Source organism: Lagopus muta, chromosome 15 (assembly GCF_023343835.1).
Source record: "Lagopus muta isolate bLagMut1 chromosome 15, bLagMut1 primary, whole genome shotgun sequence".
Lineage (NCBI taxonomy): Eukaryota > Metazoa > Chordata > Aves > Galliformes > Phasianidae > Lagopus > Lagopus muta.
The window spans coordinates 6397867-6415736 of record NC_064447.1 but is presented as its reverse complement, the minus strand read 5'-3'; the positions used below and the strand labels follow the sequence as shown (position 1 = coordinate 6415736).

The following is a 17870-nucleotide window of genomic DNA, read 5'->3' as shown; positions in this document are numbered from 1 at the left end:
AGCCAACAGTAGATGGCTGGGACATTGCAATCTGGGTAGTAAGTTCCAGGCAGAAGGTGCTCTCAAAGCTGATATGAACTCATCAACATAAGAATATGAAATGCAGAGCCAAATTTTGTTGAAACCTGAACGTTGAGCATTCAGTTGCTGCTGTGTTAAACAGAGGCAGATGGCTGGGCAGCCAGAAGACTGAAGCCAGGCAGTGCTGCTGCTTTACATTTTCCCACTGCAATTGCTGGGGATTACAGGCTTAGTTACCAACAAAATGCTACTAGAACTGAAATGCACATACAAGCAAACACATTTAAGAGGAGAAATAATTCTCTATTCAGCTTATTTTATGCATCATTTTTGGACACATTTTTTTAGACCAAATGAGGTCTCTGTGGGGAAAGCACTAAAAAGCAGAGAAAAGACATGAGTTAAGTCTTTAAATATGTAAACACACTAAAGAGAAGGAAGTATAAGAGACCAAACTACAAAAAGGAAGAGTTAGGTTGGACACAGTGCATGAGGCTTAAGGGCTGGGTTAGTCACAGCTCTTAACAGCCACCTCTTAGCACGAGAACAAGGGAGAATCTCAGCCACTGATATCCGTATTTTTCTAAAAATTCCTCCCTGTCAAAAGTGCTTCATCAATAGTCTTCACAGTTCTGATCCAGATCCCCTGAACTTGAGTAATAATGCTCTTTTTTTCCTCCTAAACGTGAATTAGACATGAAGAAAGAACCTTACATCTTTAGTTCAGTTTATTTCAGACAAATTTGAACTAAAGATGCTGAGCTATGTTTTACACAGCTTTTTGATAGCAACGTAAATAAATCTGATCCTATTTTTCCATTAAGAGATTCCCCACTGCTCAGTGCAAGAACAGATTGCATTATGTGTTACTTTTTGATTTCCATCCTTGTAAGTACTTAACAAAATTTAACTGGATTTTATCCCCTTTCAGCGTGAGACTTTCCTGAATGGTAAATACCAGCCCTGAAGAAGGAAGAACCTTTTTAGCATTCAAAATAAAACAGCTATCTGCACAGCAATAGTAGGGAATAGTAGGGAAAGCAGTCAGTGCTAATGAGTTAGGGTTCTGATGATGAATGTAAGGAAGCACACCTAGTATAAAATGACAGCTTTTCACACAGAAACACCTGGGGCCGCAGTCATCAGTATGACAGGAAATTAAAATCTATCAGAAGATACCAGACACCACAACATCAGCTACCTAAAAATATAAGAAAAATCCTTGTCAGTAACAAAATTGCTTCTTCAAAAGAATGAATACACTTAAAAGATGACAGACTTTTTCCAGGTGAGGTTAAGTACAAGTCAGCTTCTTTGTGAAAGCAGCACATCAGATTTGAACCCATGCAGGGATGTTGCTGACTTTTTCTCCAGAACTGCTACCAAGCTGTTCAATGCATTCTGGAGAAACTGACCTCTTACCAGGGAAGTGCCCCAGCCCACAAGAGGCCTAAGACAGAAATGAAACAGAAAAAAAAAAAAAAAAAAAAAAAAAACCAAAAAAAAAAAACCAAAAAACTACACAGAAAAAAAAGCATTTGTCATTGTCTTGTTTTAATACTGGTTGATTTTTCCCTTATCAACATAGATATTGTTAGAAGAGGAAAAACTCTTTGTGACTGCTTACCAGTTTCATATTCTCCCTGCGTGTCTTTAGAATCCATTCTCTGAAGTCAGAAACCAAACCATGAAATGTATTCCTGCATCAAAATGAGGTTAAATGAAGTTAAATGTTTATTAACATTGTTATTGATTAGTTATAAAGTTGTACTGCTGTACAGTTAGAATGGAGCTGAAATGGCTCCTACAGTTGTTCACAGAGACCAAACAAGCAGCTGGGTTCACACGGGTATGCTGCTTTTAGGCACTAACGTTAATTGGTTTTTCAGAGTTAGCTTGGTACAGCTTGCATGGACTTTATGAACATCCTCATGCTCTGCTTAGAGCTGAAGCCAGAGCATGTGATGCTGACTTGGCTGTACCTATTTATCACACATAAACTGCTGAGTAAATAAACCCTCATTTCATCAAAGCCACAACATAATTTATTGCATTCCAATGGTAAGAACTGAGTAAAATTTAGTATCATCACCACATCATCTCATAACTGCAATCTGGAATGCACTTACATTTGCACTTAGCAATTGCACAGCTGTCCGAAGGTGAGGGCCACAGGTGATAAAAGCACTGAGCCTTAAACACAAGATCCTTTACTATTTCTCAAATTAGGCCTCTCAAGTTTGGTTTTCAGCTGCACAGTGAGGCAGTGGGTGATGTGTTTCAGTAGCAGTGACAGAGGTGTGAAAGACAAGCCATATTATGGACAGCTGTCACACCACAAAATGAGGAGCACCTCTATCAGCTCATCCAAGTGAACTGACTGATGGTGGTGACCATATTGAAAACCAGTGTTTTGTAGCTAAGAATTTGCTCTTTCAGAAGGTGCTGTTACGCTCTTCCGTAGCTTCCATGGAAATAAATAGGAGGCATTACTTTCAGAGCAACCTACTTGGTACCTACAACGCACCTTCAGCATCTCCAGCTGTACAAGTTCACAGATATTTCTGCACAGAGCACAAAATTCTTACGCCCCAAAACTTGGTAGCAAAGTTGATGCTTTGAGCATTTATCCCAGGCTGAGAAAATTCAAAAAGCACACGGCCTCACATTTTGGCCAGGTGATTTCCTCAGCATTCAGGCAAGCTCAGATTTGTTTCAGTTACGGCCGCTAATGCAGTGTGCACTTCCAGGAATCTCCTCCTCAGGGTCCCAACAACCAAGCTCTAGAACAACATCCCAGCTCTGAGCCCCAGCTCTGCAAGGCAGGACTAGAGGAGTGGTGTAACTCCTCTATGTACACTGCCACACAACAGCAACACAGCCCTGCACACACCCCCAGTTTACTGCTCAACTCGAGACACGAGACGCGAAAAAGGGAAAATTCACAGTACTCAACAAGGCCCTGCAGCACCAAACAGCTCCCTCACAAAGACACCCTGCAGCAGCCAGCACAGATTTCCCTCCACCTGCAAGCAAACTCAGCTGGAATCACAGCAATCACTACAAGCCCCTTCTTCAGAAGTTCAAGGTTCAGCTTCTTTTGCTTTGAGTTCCCAGGAAAGCACTTCTAAAGTGAACCGTTAGAAGAACATCCTGTCTTGGCTTCAAAACCTGAAGTTACTAAGTATCTACTAATGTCAACGCAAATCTTCTTGAAGCACTTTTTCAGTTAAGAGGTGGATCTCTGATCAACAGCCAAGCAACATTCATAACTTCATAATGATGAAATATGGAAGGCTTCCCAGGGAGCTAGAACTAGCATCTGTATGTTTTTAGTGAGATCAAGCACTATGATACAGGGTTTTTGCTCCTGCTTCCAGGATTTTACTGCCTAGTTAGAAAGCATAAGACGAGCTCACTTACAACAAGTTTCAGGCTTCTGACCTGAGAAGCATTTAAATAGAAAAGCATCTATCACTGGATAAAAGAAAAAGGTTGCCAGCCAGTACGTGACCACACAGATATATTTTTTTTTAATGACTACAGTATTCCACAAGAGAATCCTCCCCAGCACTAAGCCAAAGTACAAAATTGAGTCAAAATCCTGTATACACGCTTTGGCATTTCCATCAGCAAAGCCTCACAACAGAGGACTTCCATTGTACAACTGCACCCAACAGGGCCTGGTCTGGAATATTAAACTCAAGGATGGAATTGCATCCCTCTAAAATCCAGCCCTTAGTCTGTAAAGATCTCTCTTAAAGACCCATTTAAGAGGTAGTGCTTAATTTCAGAAGGAAAGAAGCAAACTCTGAGCCTGACTTCTCCCTCCTGTACGCTCCGCAGGTAACAGGTTTGAAATCACGAGCACTGAGAACGGCTCAACGCTCCGCATAAAAACAAACAGAAACAAATTACACTTCAAATCTTCCAGGCAGAGCTCAGGGGATGACTTTGTGCAGCTCCTCCACCTCCAGGCTCCACATCTCCTCATGCACCGGGTTTTCGGAAAGATCCGTCATCTTTATTGCTCGGAGCACCGGCTCGGGGCTGCAGGACCGCACCACTCCCATCACCATCACGTACTTCCCTGAAGGAACACGGAAGAAATTCAGCTAACCCCTACGTTTTCATTTTACGAGCGGGAGGAGAACAGAGGCGCCCGCGGAAGCGCTACCTGCATCGAGGCACGGCCGCCCGCGGGGCACGTCCTCCACCCCCAGCACGGTGAAGGGGCCGCTGCCGTCCCGCAGCCGTGCCGAGCCGCCGCCGCCGCCGCGCTCCACCTGCAGCACGGTGCCCTGCATCCACACGGCCCGCACGCACAGCGGCGCCCGGCCCGCCGCCGTCCGGTCCAGCCGCCACGTCCCGCCGGCGTCGCGCACCGCGCCCCGCAGCTGCGCGGCCAGCACCTTCAGCGGCGGGGACGGCGCCTCCCCCGCCATGGCGCCGCCGAGAGAAAAAGGACGGGAAAAAGCGCCGCGCCGCCGGAAGGCAGCACTGCGGCTGCGCGCGCGGCTCCGCTGCAAATGGCGTGAGCTCTGTGTCACGTGACGTCCCGGGCCGCCCTACGCAGAGCCGCTACGCGCTGCTGGGGCGGCTTACCGGGTTGGGTTCCTTCCGCGCCTCGAGTTCACCTGAGTGCTGGGAAATGAAACGGCAGCAAAGCAATCGCTCGTGTAAATGCTGGGTCGGGGGCTTGGGTGGAGAAAGGCTGTTTTCTGCCGTCTGTAACCTCACTGAAGCGCTTTTAAAAGGCGTTTTCGCATGCTGATTTTCTCCGGGCTGCCTTTAGGATGCCCCTGGCTTTGTGATGTGACGCACTGACAGCGCGGGCAGCCGAACGCCGGGAGCCTTCAATTCCATCCCTCTGCTGATAGCACAGGCGGGCGGGGCTGCTTGGCTTCGATGTGAAATCCTGAGATGCTGTGGTTTCCTTTGGGTGGGCGGGTTGAGGTCTCATTTAGAAAGCAAGCCGAGAACGACGCTAACGGGAGGAAATAAGCCACAGAAAAGCAAAAGAATGGGGCAGATCTGGGGGACTGTTCCCTCAGTTTGGAGGGTTCTGTGCTGCTGACAAAACATGCGGTGTGGGTACAAATGCAGAGAGAACTGACTTCCCTACGGCTGTTCTTCCTTAAAGCACATCTTGCTCTCCATTAAAACAGCCTCTGTTTAAAACAAACAGTTTGAAGTACCAGAATACAGCAAATGACCTTTTTTTCCCCTACTCTCCCACTGTTCCATGAATTATTTATTCCAAATGTCTTTTCTCTGGGGACATTTTCTGTTTGGAGACGTTCTGTAAGTGGGTCTTTATTCCTTTTATAGCGTAAGGAAGCAGTTATTGTTTTGTTACCATTTACAGTAAGAACAAAAGATAATCTTAGTAATAACAATAAAAACACTGCCGTCCGAGTACAGCCATTTCAATACAGAATCATGTAATCTGGCAATCAAATCATATGGCTTACAGGAACAGAAAGACATTAGATGGTTACTGTATATGAATGCAGAATTTGAGCTGGGCTCGCTGGGGAAGAATGTTTGTAATTTATGCCCCTAAGCTACAGTCACTTGACAGCATCAATATTTTAGTTTCACATAAAAAAAAATAATTGTGCCAAATATTGATAAAAGTATTGTATTCCTATTTGCTACCATATAATAGGAGGGTCTAATGCTTATTAAGCCATTAATTTTACGGATGAAGACAAGACCCCTACAAGAGTGTAATAAGTTGGAGAGACCATGAGGTCCCTTTTAAAAGATTTTCCTTAGAGAAACTGTTCTAAGAAGGGCAGTACTGCCAAGATACACTGAGTAATGGATGTGTTTTCCAAAACCAGAAAATCCGTTCCTTTCAGTAAAAAGCAAAGTTACACAGCACTGTGTGCAGAGTTCCTATGAAGAGCTGGCTCAGCACAGAGACATGTTCTGAGCTGCAGGAGGAACGCCTGTTGCCTAAGCAGGCAGTGTTTTCTGGAGGTGATTCCACAGCAATCACACTCAGTGGCAGTGGAGGAAGCTCATCACGCTGCTGGAAAAGGCTCTGAGTTGGTGGCTGGCAGGCTGTAAATTACACTGGATTAAATTTGATTGCATATTCTGAGGGTGTGCAGGATGAGACAGAGTTTTGGTTTGTGTGGGTTAGAAAGGACTCAGTCTGCTGGCTGCTGCTACAACATGTGCTTTCTAAAGAAGTAGTCTTCAAGGACATTACTCCTCACGCTGAAATGCACATGAGAGGTGCTGGCACAGCATGAGCAAGAAAAAGGTCAGACTACACATAGATAAGATAGTCTACAGTACAGCAGGTGCCAGGTCTCTGATATTTTAGAGTCTCCCATCCTACCTGAAAAAGTTTTAAAGAGCTCTGTTGAGTAAAGAGTCCATTGATTAACGTCTACAGAAGAGTTTCTTTCATTTTCTCAGTGTCTCTTTCCTACTACTGAGAAGTCACTAACAAGACTTCTAGCACAGACAAGGAGCAGTCAGGCTTCACCTTTAAGAGATCTGCCTAAGCTGATGTTATTTTCTTATACTGCACACAAAGCTATATGAGACAATCCCAGGATTATAACGTTCTGTGGCTTCCTGGTGTTTGTTTTGTACCACATAAAGGTGCAGAGTGGATATGCTGACACACTGCTCTGTGAAGCCTGGAGAAACACTCTCATCATTCGGGGCTTTTTTAGGCTATCTCATCATCACTGAACTTAAATTAATGACTTTAACAGATGAATGAGTTGGAATTAACCTATTGATAATCAGAGATATTTCCCTCCCTAACTCAAACTCCTGCTGCATGTATTTATGCTCTTATGCTTTGGGTATGACTGGACTGTCATACAGATGCTAAAGTATGTTTCACCACTGATTTCAAGTGACCTGGAGACAGGCAAGTCATCTGCTGACACAGGAACACTCCAGCTGCCAAACTGCAGTTAGCAGGTAGCTCTGAGTAAGCGGCACTTCAGGGGTGACTTGGACAAGGCAATGAGATCCTTCATTCATGAGCTGTCATCAAAACACTGCTAATAGCAACAACAACAGTCTGGGCTCTCCCATATCGATGTCCTGCCAAAACTGTGTGGAAGTCACTCCAAGGTAAAAATGAAATAACTTCTGTGGCAACTGCTATCAAGTAAAGCCTTGGTATTGTGCCCTCCTGTGCTCTTTTTGGAGAACCTAGTACAGGTGCTACACATGTGTGCTTGTCCTTATTGGAGTCAGTGGAGGATTGCAACTCGTGTATGGCAGAGGGGAAGAGCATTTGGCTTAAGAACCTCTGCAGAGAGGGTAGAAACCTTAGCTCATACAGCCAGCCTTAACATGAGGAATACTTTAATTGCTCTGGCCATCGTGTAGACTTAACCAGTTCCTGTCACCATGCATTGCCTAATGGCAATGAAAACATTGCAAAGTTCTCCAGTTTAGCTGACTCATTTCAGTTACAAAGAATTCTTAGAGGAAATGTTTAGAGAGCTCCTGTCATGTTCTGCAGAAGTGGGTGTCACCTCTTTGTGCCTTTCCATGCTAGAAATGCTCTGGTCAGTAACTGAAACACATCCATGTTCTGTGGAAAAGGATCCTGACATGGTTAAAGAACAAAGAAGGAATTAATCTTAATCATACTGTTGACAAGTACTACTTGCCACCTTAGAAATAATCTGAAAAGCTGGATTCCAGATGGGCTTAAACTGTTGCATTAACATAAAAACAACTTTTTGAAACAGGAAATATGCCTGACATCCAATGTGTTAGGCGTTAGTACAGTCTGAAGGGAAGCCAGTTCTAGGAAGACCTCAGTAGTTCAGACTTTTTGACTTCATTGCACTTCATAAAAATATTGAATCTTCAGGAGAAGCTTAACAAGACTGGAGAGCCCATCAGCACCGCAGGTGAATACAGATCACAGTGTCCTACCTTGACAGCTGCAGTCCTTCTGTAAATGTTCTGCCATTACTGCCAGCATCCAGCTTATCCACTGAGAGTGAGAACAGAATCATCTTCCTAAAGAAAAGCAACCAGAAGAGCAGCACTTTATTTCCAGAATTTTCAAAGCATATAAGGCAAATACTAGAAAAATATATACAGGCCAGTGAGGCTGTGAAGTTACAGTCCAGTATGGAGCATAATTAGTGTGACTCTACAATACCCCAGCTCACACAGCCAAGCAGAGCAGTCAGCTGTGTATTACATGCTTTCTGGTCGCTGAAAATTTGTAGAAAAAGTGAATATCCCTCACTATTCTATGTGTTTTAGCCAATATTTTGTAGTTGTATCCCCATCTTGGAGTATAACTGAAACATTTTTTTTTTAATCATGGAGTTGTTATCTAAGTAACTAAACATGGTGACTTTCCTTAAATAAGCAAATTTTGCTCTGAGATCAGAGCATCATGCAACAAGTCTGCACTGGTTTTCTACGAAGCTAAAGGCAGCTTGTCACCTAGCAGCCTTCTAAACTGAATAACAAAACTGGGACTTGAAACTCAAAGACGATGAGAAATCAAAAGATGATTGTTCAGGAATTCAAATATATTGAAGCCAGTAAATTAGCAAGCTTTCAGCTTGTCACGAAAAGATGATAAAGGCAAAATCAGGATGCATTATTTTCAAAACCTGAGGAGCCCACAAAACCACACTTGCAGTAGTGAATTATGTTGCAAAATCTAACAGTGCTTGTTTACTCCAAATAGAAACTGTCAATACTTCAAGAGCCAAATAAGAAACATCAGCTCATGTAAATGGTATCTGGAAATGTCACACAGCATGAAGTGACTGCAGAGCAGGCATGAAGATGTGAGTATGTTTTTACTTGCAACTTTGGAGTTTTGATAGTTCAAACATCAAGTATTTCTATCCAAATAATTACAAATATTGTTGAGGAACATTTGAAGAACTGTAGCCCTGCTACAGCTTGAGCTGGTATGAAGCTCAGGCAGCAGACACTTCAGAAAAGCACAGCAGACAGCCGTGGATTTGCAAGGCAAAGTTCATCAGATTGTGAAGGCTTCCTTACCAGTTACAGGGTCATTTACGAGAAATGTGCAGGGTGAAAGTGAAAGGTGCAGACTGGTTTCTTTTCATGTCCATATATCTCTGTATTTTGGCTATACTTGTATCTTGATTCTTTTAAAACACAATACAGCAATTACTAGCAAACAGACCTCCCTTGTAGATAAGGTATTTTCACTTTCATCATTTACATAAACGTTAAAGCAGAGGGCGAATTGTGTTCTCCTGTTTTAACCTATACTTTGACAGAGACCCTGCTTTATTTGCATTCGGGTGCCTCTGACCCTCCCTTTGCTGGGAATTCAGGGGTTTTGGTCCACTTCAGACCATGAGGACCCCAGCAGTCACCAGTGGGACAAAGGAGGCTGGAGTGCAGTCAGTAGGGCTTTCACACTCTGTTAATTGATGCAGTCCATTTTACACTCACTTCTGTATGTCAAGTAATTGGGTGAACATCTCCTTTGGGTGCCAAAAATAGTCTCCAGGCCCTATTTTTTTTTTCCCCTCCATTGTTAACTATGGGGAAAACCATCTTGTTAACTAGACTTAACCACGCTGATTAAAGGAACTTATATTTCAGGGCAGACTTTTTAAAATGTGAGCGGGCTGGCCCCAATCACTTCCCAGTTCCAATTCTCCTGGTAAAATTAAGTATTTGTATATGGGTTAGATTCAACATATATAATGTATATAGAGGTCATAAAAAACATTGGCTGGCTCAGCCATTCTTGGTTTTAAGTAACTTGCAGGATCAAGGCTAGGAAGAAAAGTCCTTATTAAGAAAGCCTAAAGTTCATACTCATAGGAGTGAGCATTTAAATAGTGGCACATTTTACTCACAGGTGGCAGTGTTCACTGAATGCCCTTTTTGCTTGAAGCTGCTTTCTCTTCTGTTTCTTACAAATGTAATTGTATCATCCTGCATTCTTGCTGGACACATCAGCTGGGGAAAACAAATTCAAACCAAAGGAAATGGAACTGAAAGTAATTAGAGTATTTTTTAAATTCACCCTGCAAAATTAATGTGTAAAACAGATTATTTCTATCTAAAGACTGCATTTCCCACCCTAAAACTATAGCTACACCAGCACTTCTGTAATCTTTATCACACAGCTGTGGAGTGTTACTCACTAATAATTGCAAAGACTTGCAAAGTCAGGAGAGAGGTAGAGCTGTGTTGTTCTTACAATGAGGGGAACGCTTAAGTTTCTGTTCTTAAATTGAAAGGAATTAGCATGTTTTGCAAGTTGCAATTTACATTATCTTGAAATTGAAATCTCTGATCTGTAATCATGCATTAAGCTGCATGAAATTCCCGGTACATGAGTAGGAGAGGATTTATTATTGCTTTGTTGTTTCATTAGTGTAAAACAACAGATGCTTTAGGAGAAATGCTTTAATTTTTCCCAGTAGCCATCTCTCATCCAAGCATGTACTGAACAATGAGTTTCCATCATGGCTTTCATTTGCTGTGTTTCATTCACAGTTATACTATCTACAAGTGTCTAAACGTACAGCACCTCATTTTAATAGCTCAAATGTGTTATCAAATGTGGCAGCTTATAAGTAAGCAGACTGTGCATTTCAGAAGGTGAGAAAGGGAAGGGGCAGGTTCCATGCAGGCAAGCCCTGGCTGTCTATCCTGTTCTGGTGGAAGGGAGCTGCTGCCTCCCCTTCCCAGATTTTATCAAGTGCTACAGCTTGAACTGATGCAGTTTGGCCTCTGTGGAAGCAGGTTAGCTGTGATCATGGAAATACAAGGTTCCTGTGAAGGTGAGATGAGACATCTATAACGCAATTGCAAACCACAAAAGCTCTGAACTTTGTCTAAGCTTGGCCAAATGCCTCAGGAGGAAGGAGAGCTCCCCCCTCCCCACTACAGAGCGGTCTGTGATTATGCTCTGCTTGGAAATGAAGTATTTCTTGCGTCTTTTTTTTTCTTTCTTTCCTTTCTTCCTTCATTGCTCACAGACCCTACAATAAAATATCTTTTTCACTCTGCTGCAGTTATCAAGAAACAGATGACTTAAAACCTGGGAGGCAGTGCAGCTGCATATTTTGCAGACAGGAAATACTGCACTCACAAAACGTTGCAAACGCATAACTAGGACTACTTCTACTTCAGCAGCAGCCTTGGTCCTGTGCAGAGGTTAAGATACAAATTCTAAGCACAAGTTCGGTTTTTTAACTTCCCCAGAACTTCTTTCTGGGCCAAACCTGCTGTTAATTTTAGCATTTATTGGCTACTGTAGCTAAGACTGAATACTCATTTAAACTCACTAGGATACGAGTGGTACTTACAGTATATTCCAGGAAACTTTAGCTCACATTTTCATCTGAAATACAATTACATGCAAAGTATTAACATAAGACACAAATGCATTATGCTTTTCTTTGACTACAATTCTTTACTACAATTTGATGTTTATAGGACAATTGTCACTATTTTTGCAAACTGAAAAAAACCCTCATCCCTTCAGTGTCTTCATTAGAAACATTTTCTTTCAATCATCTTTTAGATCCACCAGTTTTATCCAGTAGTTGACCAGTGAGATCACTTGAGAATTCAGGCTTAGATCCCTTCCTGGCACCAAGAGACTCAAGCACCTACTTGTCAAGCTCATTTTGAAGAGATGACCTTCCCACGAGCCTATAGAAGTAAGCACTCTATGGTCTTGTGAATTCACTTTAGTGCTCAAAAAGGCATTCTAGAGCCACTGAGCTACAGACAGAAAGAATGGGACTTTCCCTTAAGCCTGCAGGTTTAGGCATTGATTTGAGAGAGATGAGGCACTGAGTCCTGGCTCAACTTCAAAAACCACTTATGTACTTTATCTAATAACTGCTTAAAGAACAGTATTTAACAGGACTCAGAGGAGACACCAGAAATTCAGCATTTCCCACTCATAGGTGAGTGCTCAAGCTATTAGGCTCCAAGTCTCCCTTGGCTAACAAATATTCCTCCTTCCCTTTCATTGAGCAGAGAACTCTGCTTAGCAGTTAGGACACCTTCCAGAAAGGGGAGGACTCAAAGTTTGACTGTCATCATGCTAAGTGGAGCAGAAATCTCAGTTTTCCATACACTGATCACCTGCCCCAGCAATATTCTCTCAGTTTGCTTGATTTTTTAAAGACTGCCTTTCTTCGAAGACCTGATTTTGAAGAACAGAACTCTCTAAACCTTTGATTAATGTGTGTGAGCTCAAGAGGGAGAAATGTTTCACACACACCTCTGTAGGCAGTAATTCCTTACTGGCTGTTAGCATGGCATGCTGGCTACTTTGGATCTGCTTTCCGAGAAACTCAGCTCGCCATGTACACTGCAGAGGACCATACTGGTCCAACGCCTTATCTCAGAAGCTTCACAATTCTATCTCTGTGTTGTGGCAATCCTCTTTTCTGGCTTTTAACCTAATTAATAAAAATAAGGTCACCAGCCAGTCTGTTTTAGAACAGGGCTTAAATCCATGTCTTTTTAGTTCTGATTAGTACTCAAGTGACTAGATTGTCTTCCCTTGCCGGGCCTACTTCCCAATCTGTAATTAAAAAGATGGCCCCTGCAAAAGGCTTTGTCATACACAAATGAAAAGCATGGTTTAACCAGCAGTTAGTATTGTTTTTCACCTAGTGAGCTTAGTTTGTCACACTTAGAGACAAGCAAAGCAGGTCTTCAAAGTTTGAATTGCTATGGAAAAGCATATCTACTTCTGGGATGCATAGTTTTTTTTATTTCCTGTATTGGCATACTATATAAGTACACTCTGATTGCATGCAATGAGATCACTGGCAAAAGATGTAAATAATACATAAGAGAAAGCAATGGGAGTGAAGAAAGTGGACGCAGTTGAGGAGAATTTAGATGATAAAATAGTGAGATGACAGACTGACTGAATACTCATTCAGATGTAGGGACCTGAACATATTTGCAGTGACCACCCCAACTCTTATTTGAATCTCCACCCTGTCATTATGACAGGTAATAGAAAGGCAGTAATGTTCTTAGCCTGTAACTATTTTGTCAATAATGAGCTGTAATGCTTTTACTGGATGCCTTCAGCATGCAGGGATGAAAACATGATGGTTCCATCCAGCAGAGGGGGCTTGCCAGCAAGTTTTTTTTGAATACAAATCCAAGTGATTTCTTTGGAAACTGAGCGATATTGTAACTAAACTGACTTTTATAGGAACTTGCATAGTATTAAAGATAAAAGCAGAACTTCCTGTGAACAAGAGACACAAATATAAACAGACAGAATACAGTTTGAGTGTTTTTCTGGTTAACTTTGTTTCCCTTTCTTTTCATTGTGGCTTTCCTATTTCACCAGAAAGCCCTTTCAGTTATAGCTGACAGGCACAGTGCACAAGAGAAGGTTTTTCTCCTAATTCCTTTGAAAATCTGAGTTCCAGTTCCTATAAAATCTGTCCCTGCAAACTACTTCAACATATGTACAAGAGAAAAACAGAGGAAGACGTTGAGGGAAGCTCAAGATGGAAAGTTTTCCAAGCCATCACAGAGCTGTGGGTTGAAAGGCATGACATGTCATCCAGGGGCTCAGAACACTGCAGCACTGTTACTAAATTATTTTAAGCCACATGGAATTTTAAACTGGCAACCTTACAGTACGGTGAGTTCAAAAGAGTGCATGTAATTGAGGGTCATGGTGTAAAGAAGCCCATTCCAAGTTAAAGCTACATGCCACAATGCCACAAATTAAAAATGAGCTGGCTAGTCTTCTGGCAGAATTCCTTTTATTTCATCGTTAATTGCCCCCAAACCTGTTTCTTTGCTCTGTTTCCATTCACTCAGAAGAAAAGTGCAGGCAGGTGCATGCTTGAATACTTGGGAATTTCACAACTTCATTATTTCTTATGAAGACAGCGAGCAGTTGAATGGAACTGCTGAGTGCCACTCAAAATCCGATTCTTTTATCTCTATTGGGAACCAGCTGCCAGTTTTAATGACTCTGGCAGAGGTAATTATTTTCATCTCTGTGCCTCCAGATTCTAGTAAAGGAAATATTGACAGTGATGTTGCCCTAAAGTAACCTGAAGTGAAATGCACCCCAGCGGTAGCAGAGGCTGCAGGTGACTCACCACGGCCGATATGGTGCGATGCTCTGCCTTGCCGACATGAGGGCCATCCCAGCACAGCAGCAGTCATTGCGCCTCGCAGGGATGCAGGTGGATGCAGCAGTATGCAGCAGCCCAGGCTCTGCCTGCTCACCTGTTAAGCTCTGGTAAGCTCTTCTCAGAAAGCAGGATCTCGGCAGCCGCCCTGTGCCTGTGGGGTACTGGGACTGCTACCCACGTGGCCCAGAAATTTTCCTTAAGTGCTAATATACTTAAAAAAGGAGTGTATGGGGGAAGAGGAGAAGTAGAATTCGTGTCACTCGGTGAAATAAAATTCGGAAATTAGAATTTCGGCGTGGAAGCAGATGTACTGTGCTCACAGTCTGTATCACTGTATTTCTGATAGAAGTGCTGAGCTACAAGGGCTCTGGCAGTGTTTGCCCTCAGGCCCCCAACCAGGAGCCAGGCACTCCCAGTGCTCCCTCCCTTCTCACTGTCCTTTGCCAACCGCTGCATCCCTCACCTCTGCCCTCTGCTCCTTCCCGGTGCCAGCTTGGTATCCTCTCCTCAGGGGCTCTAGGTGAAAACCCTGACTCTTGCTTTTGAGATTGGAGCATTTCAAAACATATCAAACCCTCCACAAGTCACAGCTGTGAGAGCAGCAAAAGATTTATTGTCTGAGAAGCAGCAACTCTATAGTGGCTTTCATCAAACACAATGAACTGCACAGCACTGTTGTGTGCCCTACTGGAGGGGACTGAGGAAAAGAGGATAAAAGTGGGTCGTTTTGGGAATCGTAGGGGTTGGAAGGGACCTCCAGAGATCATCGAGTCCAACCCCCAGTTTGCAAGAAAAAAATGAATCCACTTAAATGTTGATGACATGAGTCAAGGTACGAGGAGCCTGCGCTTCCCAGAAAGAAGTTCAGTAACGGAACCACAGATATGCTTCAGATACTAAATGGAAAACTGGAGAAGGTAGGTAATTCTCAGAACAAAAACCAAAACTGTCTGAAGTATACGTTAGTGGAGACAGAGAAAGAAAGTAAAAGACAGAGAGCATGTTGAAAGTAAAAGAAGTGTTGAAGAGTAAAAGGGTATCAAGCAGGAAGTTCAGGAAGCAATTAATAAACAACAGGCTGGAAGGCAGAGAAAAGCAGAGCGGAGAAAATTTTTAAATCTGGGACACTGGTATTTGTTCATGCAGAGAAAGGTCAGGTGGGGACAGAGTCCAAGCAGAATTGTGGAAGAAGCCAACATAGAATCAGCTGAGACTAACACAGGATGAAAAAAAAAAAAAAGAAATAAAGAAGGAGAATTAGGAATAAGAATGTGAGCTGGAGGAGATGAGACAGGCTAGAAATGAGAGAAGAAAAAAAGAAGCAACAGAACAAATACTGCACGGGATAAGGAAGGGAAAACAGAACAGCCCAATCTAGCTTAGCTGATGGGAACTGCAAATCTCTCAGATTTGCTTTACTAATTGCCAATGCCAAGTGTAAAGCTTGGCAGGTACAGAACGTTTTCATACAGAGGCAACCATCTGCACAGGTTCAAAATGGACTAAAGGAAGTGTTATCTTAAATGACAGAGAAGTATCAAAGCTATGAATCCAGAGGGATGACATCTGACAGCTTAAACTATTCTTGGGCAGGTGAGACCCTAGATGCTGCTGACCTAGAAACTACTCAGCATTGCTCTTGCTGTTATTTTGCCAAGGGCATGGCTTCTTCCAGCATGGATCATCTTTCTGAAGATGCTAACTCTTTGAAGGAACAGTACGTACATTAGAAAACGCATTATAACCAAGTACTTCATCATCTCCCACCCATTCAGCATATTTACACTCTTTAAAATAAAAAAGTCATTCTTCAGTCTTCTTGCACACAGAATGAAAGCAATAAAAACTTCACCTTCAGGCCGCCAAGAGATACAGGTAAGAGCCATTTAAACTCTGTTAGCAGAAATCCTAAGAACTTTCACATGAATATCTAACAAGAATCCAAGCAGACAGGTGTTTTATAGGCATGGTCACTGACAGTTTCACAGGAAGTTCCAGCAGCCTTGCTTTTCTACAATAAGATCATTACTTTAAGACAACAAAAATATTGGGCCATATTGTCAGGTTTTTTCCTCCATGGATGAATAGAGCCCCTCTTGATATGGTGCAAAAAGAGAAGTAGAAATACCCTGCTAGAAAGGGTGTCTGTGCTGAGTTCCCAGTGACTGCAATGGCTGAGTCACAGTGGGTTCTTGGACATGCAGGGGAGTTTTGGCAGGAAACCGCCTACCCCTGTATTTACAGCTCCACTTCAGCTATGCCATTTGACTCAGCTCAGTACATGATTTTTATCACTCTGGATGCTGGCGACGCATTTGCACAGAGACACTTTCCAAAAGGCCACCATGTTCAGTGTTGGACTTTGGTGAGGCTTCCACATATTAACTTCGATGGAAGAAGTACTGCCCCTTCTATCCTTTTACCCTCAGTACAAAGTAACTTTTCTCCATCAGCTCTGATGCCTTTGAGTTATTCCTGGCATGCACCCATGTTTTTCATTGCTGACCTCTGTCATGTTTTCATAGGATATACTGTGCCAGCATAGGCACCTACAGTAGCACATCAAGCACATGGAGACAGAGTCCTGCCCTACCATAGAGCAAACTGTCTTCCTCTGGCAATTGAAGTAATGAAACAACAAGAAGCTTGTATCAAAAAAACACGCTGCAACTCTAGCAAAGCTTCTTTTTATACCTTTCTTCTTTGTAAAGCATAGTCTTATCCATAGAAAGCTATGTTAATGAGATAGTAATTGCAAATTCTAGCACTTGAAGGCTGCAAGAGGCCTTCCTTGTCTTTACCTGCAAACTCTGTCCTAGTTTTGTGAAAGAGTTTAGATCACACATTTCACTAGCACCCCTATGTCACTCAGCACACAGATATGTGAGTGGGCAGATTTCAGGTTGCATGTACAAATGTAAATCTGATATTACCCAATTTTTCAGTTTTAGATTTTGTAAGCACACAGCATCCATCAGCAGAGCCTTTGCACCTGAGTGCAGGACACAAGGCAGGTCCTAGTGTGCGCTGTGCAGAAGTACAAACTGCTAATTAAGAGAACACTAATTACTCTTGGGAACAGTGGTGGGTGTTTGTGCAGGTGTGGGGGACCTGCCTACGTTCACAGCACTGGTGGAGCACTCTCAGACTAGGACAGCTCCACAGCCCAAACCCTCTGAGTGACATTCCCAAACCTGCTGCTTTTGCACAAGCCAAAGCCCTGGAAAATGGAGCCAGGAGTATGTATGTACAGTAAGAAAATGTAGTATGTACAGACAAGAAAATACTTCAGCTGGACCCAGCCTACAAAAAAGTTAATGCAAGTTAAAACCAGCCACAGGACTGCTGGGGAGTTGCCAGCTCCACTTTTAGTGCTGCAAAGTTAAGGAGAGTGAAGTGAGAGGGAAGCCTCTTTGGGCTGTTCCTAATAGCCAGCAGAAGCAATCAGTTCCTTCCTGCAGTGTGGGGGTCTCTGCTACAAAGCAGCGACTGCCTTAGCAATCTATGTTGGCAAGTTTGGGCATTTAAGTACTTCTTACGCTGCACAACATGCTGCTTATAGCTCACGTTTTAGAAACAGAATCCGCTCTAGCCCTGCCTTCAACTACACGCTCAAGAGATCGTCATACGCAGAGCAGAGGAAGGATGCTGAATGAATCACAGGAGACAACCTGCTGGCCAGAAATGAGCAGGCTG

General features: G+C 42.9%; 1 protein-coding gene across 3 annotated transcripts; it reads right to left on the bottom strand.

Annotated features, from left to right (window-relative positions):
* Nucleotides 1-6: 6 nt before the first annotated feature.
* Nucleotides 7-4616, bottom strand: RMI2 (RecQ mediated genome instability 2). 3 transcript variants are annotated; one of them, XR_007379959.1, is made up of 5 exons: nt 4199-4614; nt 3940-4111; nt 1649-1721; nt 1114-1222; nt 7-984 (listed from the first exon to the last, which is right to left on the bottom strand). XR_007379959.1 is itself a non-coding variant. In XM_048961188.1 (2 exons), exons 1-2 carry the CDS (start codon nt 4464-4466, stop codon nt 3963-3965), a joined length of 417 nt encoding a protein of 138 aa, XP_048817145.1. In that variant the 5' UTR covers nt 4467-4616; the 3' UTR covers nt 1728-3962. The 3 variants fall into 3 exon arrangements, 1 of the variants encoding a protein (XP_048817145.1); XR_007379960.1 differs by lacking the exon at nt 1114-1222; XM_048961188.1 differs by lacking the exons at nt 7-984; nt 1114-1222; nt 1649-1721 and having other exon boundaries at nt 1728-4111; nt 4199-4616.
* Between the last annotated feature and the right edge of the window lie 13254 nt (nt 4617-17870).

Excerpts from the sequence above, each read along its gene's own strand:
- RMI2 (XM_048961188.1), bottom strand. The coding sequence starts at position 4,466 with ATGGCGGGGGAGGCGCCGTCCCCGCCGCTGAAGGTGCTGGCCGCGCAG. Across the intron at positions 4,112-4,198 it reads GCGGCCGTGCCTCGATGCAG|GGAAGTACGTGATGGTGATG; the intron begins GTAGCGCTTCCG and ends GTGTTCCTTCAG.